We start from the raw sequence: 7,161 nt of genomic DNA, 5'->3' as shown, positions 1-7,161 counted from the left end.
AGGGATACATCAAAGGGGAAAATGTAGTCGCTGTGGAATAATTGACAAACATAGAACATGTTCTGTTGCACTCTGAAAATGATCAGGAAGAAAGAAGCTATATAATTTAAAACCAGGGGGAAAACAAGATTAAGCACGATATAAAGGATTTTTGAAAAGGAAATCCAGATGTGAAAGTTTTTGGGGGCTTTATTAGCCTGTTTCTAAAACAGGCTAATTTGTATGGAAGGATATGAGGATGTATATATGCGGTAGTATTCATCTATTTATTTTATTTTATTTTATTTTTATTAGTGTTATTATTTGGTATGAGCGAATCATGACCAAACTCCAAACCAGTTGGTGGCGGTATTGCACCACATCCTTGTTTGCCAACGTTTGTTGCCAACCGCCGACAAACCACAAAGACGAAGAAGACGTAGTGCGCGTGCCCGCCCAAAGCACAAAGTAGGCTTTCAGAAGAAACAGTGTAACCACAGTCATCCATACCAGTTGGTGGCGGTAATGCACCTTTCAATTGTTGGCCAACCGCCAATACAAATGTAAGAAAGAAGAAGAAGAAGAAGAACCACAGTCATCATACTTGTTATCAGGGAGTTTGAGGGGTTTTTTTTCAAGCCGACTGAGACAAATATCGTGTGGGCTGTACTGAGCTTCCTTACTGCTGCCCCTCTGGTCTCCGGCAGATCACGTTTCTGTTTCTCATTCGTAATTGGAAACATATACGCTCTCGTAGCTCGGACAGCTTGGTCTCTTTGCAAGGTAGCCATTAACATGGGAGGTGAGTGAGCCAGCTGTCTTTACTAGTCCTAGTCCAACTACAAAGCCGGCCTTCTCCGCTGAGGGATCTTTAGTTCGGGTTATTCTGAGAGGGGGTCGAGGGTGAGTACATTATAATCATATTAGTTGCCTAACTCGATAACTGTCTACAGGGTTTCTCTCTCTTAGCTAATTTTGTTTTCGGCTGTACGTTCTGTTCAGCCCCTGTCATTTTGTCTGCTTGGAGCTTCCAGCAGGACCTTGTTTTTTTTAATCATTTGTTTTCAGCTATTTGTTTTCCTTCATATGAAGATGTTGTACTGAGTATTATGATTTGATGAGGTGGATAGAATACAACAGACTCAACATTTAATAACAGAATCACCACCAGTAATGTGTCTTTTAAGATGGCGCTGTTCTAGCGGCAGGCTGTTGTAGCAGCTAACTGTCTTCGTAAGCTCAGTGAGTGCATGTTGTTTGTTGTATATTTGCTGCTATGACAACTTAGTTTCCCTCTGGGATTAATAAGGTTTTTCTGATTCTGATGTTGGTGCTGAATCTATGAGGCACAATAATGATACACAATACAATAGTCTGCAGTAGTACCCTACAATAATTTTAACTGGATTAAAAAATAAAAATCTTTTTGCTGTCACAGGTGACTGGCAGGAGGTGAAGAGTCTGCTGGAGCAGCATCTCAGCAGCTGTAGATAGAAACATTGGTTCTTCATCAAAAGTGACAAAGAAAAATCGCAAGGAAAAAAACATAAAGAAAGAAACATTATTCTACAGACATTAATCTGTAATTATTTTGATTATTATTAATAATAATAACATCTAATTCTGTAAACACTGACATTTTGCCTGTTTATCCCAAATGAGAGACAGATCACTGCTGAAGAAAAATTTCGTAAAGCAACTAGAATATCTTAATGACTAGGGATGGGTATTGATAAGATTTTCACGATTCCGATTCCGTTTTCGATTCTGTTTAACGATTCGATTCCTTATCGATTCTCTTATTGATTCTTTTTAAAAAAGGAGAACACTAAGGTCGATTAGCTTAGAACTTTGTTTTATATCTTCTCTTTGAACAAGATAGAAATTTAGGAGTAACATGGCCTTACAAACCCAACAGTGAGATCTTAAGAGATCCACAGCCTACAGCTCTTCAATGGGGTGTCACAGAGTCCCCAGGAAAAAAAATTGTAAATGTAAAATAATAAAATAAATATTCTTCTGTAGCAATAACAAAGTATAACATAAATTATTCTGTAGCAATTACACAAGAATACCCAGTAATGTCCCTGCCTACAATTAAACACATTCACTTACCGAAAATCGGGGGCATCTGCTGTGGCAAATGGGTGCAAGCCTTTTACCACAAACTTAGTCACTGCTCGGTGACATTCGTCTATCCTGGCCTGAAAGGAGATGCTGGCGGTAGACTGCAGCGAGAACTGCCAGCATCTGAGCCAGCCAGACTCTGTCTGTCTCTCTCATCATGGTCACCTAAATGCAACGCACAGTAATGGCAGGTTTTGTAATGAGGCAGATCGCGCTAACATAATATGCACTGTTAGTTGATTATTTACGTGCCGCATTAACGGGAGAGGACGTGCAAACGTTACCGCTGCTGCTGGGTTGAGATTCACGAGTTTGGAGCGGAATTAAAACCACGACATTCATTTAAGGTTATCGTGTGTTTTGTGAGCAAATGCTTTTGCATATTCGTAGTGTTTCCTCCTATTTCTAAATGAAATATCTACTTTGCAAGTATTGCAAGTTGCCCTGTTGTCATCCGTTCTCGTAAAGTATAACCAAACTTTTGAGCATTTGATGATTCCTGCGCGGTGATTCCTGCCAGGTAAATGACGCTCCGCAACATGGTGACGTCATTCGGGGCGACTGGAATCAATAAGGGAATCGTTTGCTAAAATGGCAAACAATTCCAAGGAATTGAAACAGTGGTAACCAGTTCTCAACAAGAACCGGGTTTCGATACCCATCCCTATTAATGACTTGTTTGTAATTGTTCATTTGTCTGTGAAATACTTGTAAAACATTGTTTATATTTAAAAATGTATATTTATGGTATGTACTCAGTTTTCAGAACGAGTCATTCCACAGAAACAGCTTAATTCAATGAGGTCATTATTCAGTTAGTTTACCAGGTCAGGTTCTCAACCTGCTTTCATTAAAAGGAAACCCGACTATTATGACAAGGTACTCAAAATATGTTACAAATGATCTCCACTACACAAAAAACATACTTGAGAATAACAACATTTTTTTTTTTGTTATTCATTAAATCTTTGTTGTTTAAAACTATTTTGAAGCCGTTGGAGCGGCCATGTTTTTTCACACAAAATGCATTCTGGGACGATGACATTTATTGGTTGTCCGCAGTAAAAGTGCTTTCGTTCAGCTAACCTGTTTTGTTTTTTAAAGTGTATCAACTGTATTAATTAACTTGCCTATTAGTGACCTGGTTATGACTTGGTAGACCAGCACTATCCAGTCTTTAGGTCTGATGTCATTAGCCATGTCTGGGCCCAAACTCTGGTGCAGGTCCCAAAGTCAAATGACCACTGCAGCCTTACTGAGAGCTGAAAAACTGTCTAAATTCTTTCATCATCAATAAAAAGATCAGTGTGGCTGCTCTACCAGGTGTAACAATTAAGTTTAACATCCATGAACACGGAATTTATGACATTTAACTAAGTTAGAAGTTACCGAGGAGTTAACTCACTTGCTTCCATCTAAATACAATAAATGTTCTGATTGAGGGATTTGTGAACCAAATTAACAGCTCACTTTATCACTTCCAACATAAATGATGAAAGGAAAGTAAACATCAGCAACTGGTATACAGACATGGGAAAAATTGTTGGTACCCTTTGGTCAATGAAAGAAAAACTCACAATGGTCACAGAAATAACTTTAATCTGACAAAAGTAATAATAAATAAAAATTCTATAAATCTTAACCAGTTAAAGTCAGATATTGCTTTTCAACTATGCTTCAACTGAATTATTTTAAAAAATAAATGCATGAAACAGGCCAAGACAAAAATGATGGTTCCCACAACTTAATATTTTGCAGCACAACCTTTTGACTCAATCACTGCAATCAAATGATTCCTGTAACTTGTCAATGAGACTTCTGCACCTCTCAGCAGGTATTTTGGCCCACTTGAAGGGCGCCGTTTCCAGACTGCATGTTTCAGCTCCTTCCAAAGGTGCTCAATAGGATTAAGGTCAGGGCTCATAGAAGTCCACTTCAAAATAGTCCAATGTTTCCTTCTTTGCCATTCTTGGGTGTTTGTGTGTTTTGGGTCATTGTCCTATTGTAAGACAAATGACCTGCGACTGAGACCAAGCTTTCTGACACTGGCCAGCACATTTCTCTCCAGAATCCCTTGATATTCTTGAGATTTCATTGTACCCTGCACAGATTCAAGACACCCTGTGACAGATGCAGCAAAGCAGCCCCAGAACATAACCGAGCCTCCCCCATGTTTCACAGTTGGGACAGTGTTCTTTTCTTGATATGCTTCATTTTTCTGTCAGTGAACATCGAGCTGATGTGCCTTGACAAAAAGTTCAATTTTTGTCTCATCTGTCCACAGGACATTCTCCCAGAAGCTTTGTGGCTTGTCAACATGTAGTTTGGCATATTCCAGTCGGGCTTTTTTTATAATTTGTTTTCAACAATGGAGTCCTCTTTGGTCATCTCCCATGTAGCCCAATTTGGCTCAAACAACGACAGGTGGTGTGACCTGACACTGATGTTCCTTGAGTATGAATTTTAGCTTGGATCTCTTTAGATGCCTTTCTTGGCTCTTTTGTTACCATTCAGATTATCCGTCTCTTTGATCTGTTATCAATTTTCCTCCTGCCATGTCCAGGGAGGTTTGCTACGGTACCATGGATCTGCAATTTCTGAATAATAGGTGCAAGTGTAGTCACAGGAACATCTAGCTTCTTGGAGGTTGTCTTATAGGCTTTACCTTTAACATGCCTGTCTATGATTTTCTTTCTAATCTCTTGAGACAACTCTTTCCTTTGCTTCCTCTGGTCCATGGTGAGTGTGGTACACACCATGTCATCAATCAACACACTGACTACCTAGAGTCCTATATATAGACCCACTGACTGATTACAAGATTGGACACACCATGGATTAACATATCCCTTTTGTCACATTATTTTCATTTTTTTTTATCTAGGGGTACCATTATTTTTGTCCAGGCCTGTTTCATGCATTTATTTTTTAAAATAATTCAGTTGAAGCATGGTTGAAAAGCAATGTCTGACTTTACCGGTTAAGATTTATAAAAAAAAAACTTTATTATTACTTTTGTCAGATTAAAGTTATTTTTGACCATTGTGAGTTTTTCTTACATTGACCGAAGGGTACCAACAATTTTGTCCACGTCTGTATATAAGTATGTAGATGTATATAGATGCGTAAATGCATATGTGGGTTTTCTTTCTTGGAAGTATGTTCTTAATTTGAAGTAAGGTTCTAAGAATGCAATGTGGCGTCATATGTACTCTTTGTAGGTTTGGTCGTTACATAACTGCATGTGACTGTTTTGGTTCTTTGTCATTGTAGGTGAAAGGATGGAAAGCATGTCGAAACCTCGGTCCATTGATGATTGCAACATAACCCAACCAGTTCCTGCAAGTAAAGATGAACCTGTTGTGATCCCTGTGGAGAAGACTTCTACCACTATGAAGCAGGCCAGAAGACGACAGCACATTGACAGTGGGAACAGAAGCTTTACATGCGATCAGTGTGGAAAGGCTTTTACTCGTAATAGCAGTTTAAAACAACATCAGGTCATCCACACTGGATTAAAACCATTCAGCTGTGATCGGTGTGGAAAGGCTTTCACTCACAATGCCAGCTTAAAAATACATCAGCTCGTCCACACTGGCATTAAACCATTCAGCTGTGATCAGTGTGGAAGGGCTTTCACTCAGAGTAGCGGCTTAAAAAAACATCAGCTCATCCACACTGGATTTAAACCATTCAGCTGTGATCAGTGTGGAATGTCTTTTTCTGACAATAGCAACTTAAAAATACATCAACTCGTTCACACTGGCATTAAACCATTCAGTTGCGATCAGTGTGGACAGGCTTTCACTCATAATAGCAAGTTAAAAAAACATCAGCTCATCCACACTGGATTAAAAGCATTCAGCTGTGATCAGTGTGGAATGTCTTTTACTGTAAATGGCAATTTAAAACAACATCAGCTCGCTCACACTGGATTTAAACCATTCAGCTGTGATCAATGTGGCATGGCTTTCACTCAAAGTGGAAGCTTAAAAAGACATCAGCTCATCCACACTGGATTGAAAGCATTCAGCTGTGATCAATGTGGCAGGGCTTTCACTCAAAGTGGAAGCTTAAAAAGACATCAGCTCATCCACACTGGATTGAAAGCATTTAGCTGTGATCAGTGTGGAAAGACCTTCACTGAGAATGGCAACTTAAAACAACATCGGCTCGCTCACACTGGATTTAAACCATTCAGCTGTGATCAATGTGACAGGGCTTTCACTCAAAGTGGCAGCTTAAAAAAACATCAGCTCATCCACACTGGATTGAAACCATTCAGCTGTGATCAGTGTGGAAAATCTTTTACTCGGCGTAGAACCTTAAAAGAACATCATCTCCTCCACATTGGAGTTAATAAATTTTTAAGCAGTCAGTGCTAAAAGGCTGTTACTTCTATGTACACATTCAAAAAAATCAGATCGTTCACACTGCAATTATAGTGTGTGTTGAATTATGGTAATTGTAAAATTTGTGGAAATTCTTTCATTTATAACAAATATTGAGTTAGCAGAAAATCCACACTATATGTCCCGCTATGACAAAACTGGCAGACCAATGTGACATTGCTCTGACAAAGTTCTTTTGGACGTCCTGGTCAATCATCTTAACCTCCTAAGACCTGAACTCTTCCACGGCATACACTTTTAATTTCTCTTTGATATTTGGGCATATTGGGGCCCAAGAACGTCAAAACAAAGAATTACCAGATTTTTTTTTTTACCTTATTTTTGTTTTTAAGAAAAATAAGAGCCACATACAGTGGGGCAAAAAAGTATTTAGTCAGCCACCGATTGTGCAAGTTCCCCCACTTAAAATGATGACAGAGGTCAGTAATTTGCACCAGAGGTACACTTCAACTGTGAGAGACAGAATGTGAAAAAAAAATCCATGAATTCACATGGTAGGATTTGTAAAGAATTTATTCGTAAATCAGGGTGGATAAGTATTTGGTCAATAACAAAAATACAACTCAATACTTTGTAACATAACCTTTGTTGGCAATAACAGAGGTCAAACGTTTACTATAGGTCTTTACCAGGTTTGCACACA

General features: G+C 38.8%; 1 protein-coding gene across 1 annotated transcript; it reads left to right on the top strand.

Annotated features, from left to right (window-relative positions):
* The first annotated feature begins 521 nt into the window (after positions 1–521).
* LOC102793983 (uncharacterized) lies at positions 522–6,912 on the top strand. Its single transcript, XM_087835060.1, has 2 exons — positions 522–781; positions 5,380–6,912. Exons 1-2 carry the CDS (start codon positions 775–777, stop codon positions 6,489–6,491), a joined length of 1,119 nt encoding a protein of 372 aa, XP_087691186.1. The 5' UTR covers positions 522–774; the 3' UTR covers positions 6,492–6,912.
* The last annotated feature ends 249 nt before the right edge of the window (positions 6,913–7,161 follow it).

This window comes from Neolamprologus brichardi, chromosome 3, assembly GCF_056152115.1.
Source record: "Neolamprologus brichardi isolate AB-2024 chromosome 3, ASM5615211v1, whole genome shotgun sequence".
Classification (NCBI taxonomy): Eukaryota; Metazoa; Chordata; class Actinopteri; order Cichliformes; family Cichlidae; genus Neolamprologus; species Neolamprologus brichardi.
Note: the sequence above shows the minus strand (reverse complement) of the source record. Positions and strands in the feature narration are given on the sequence as shown.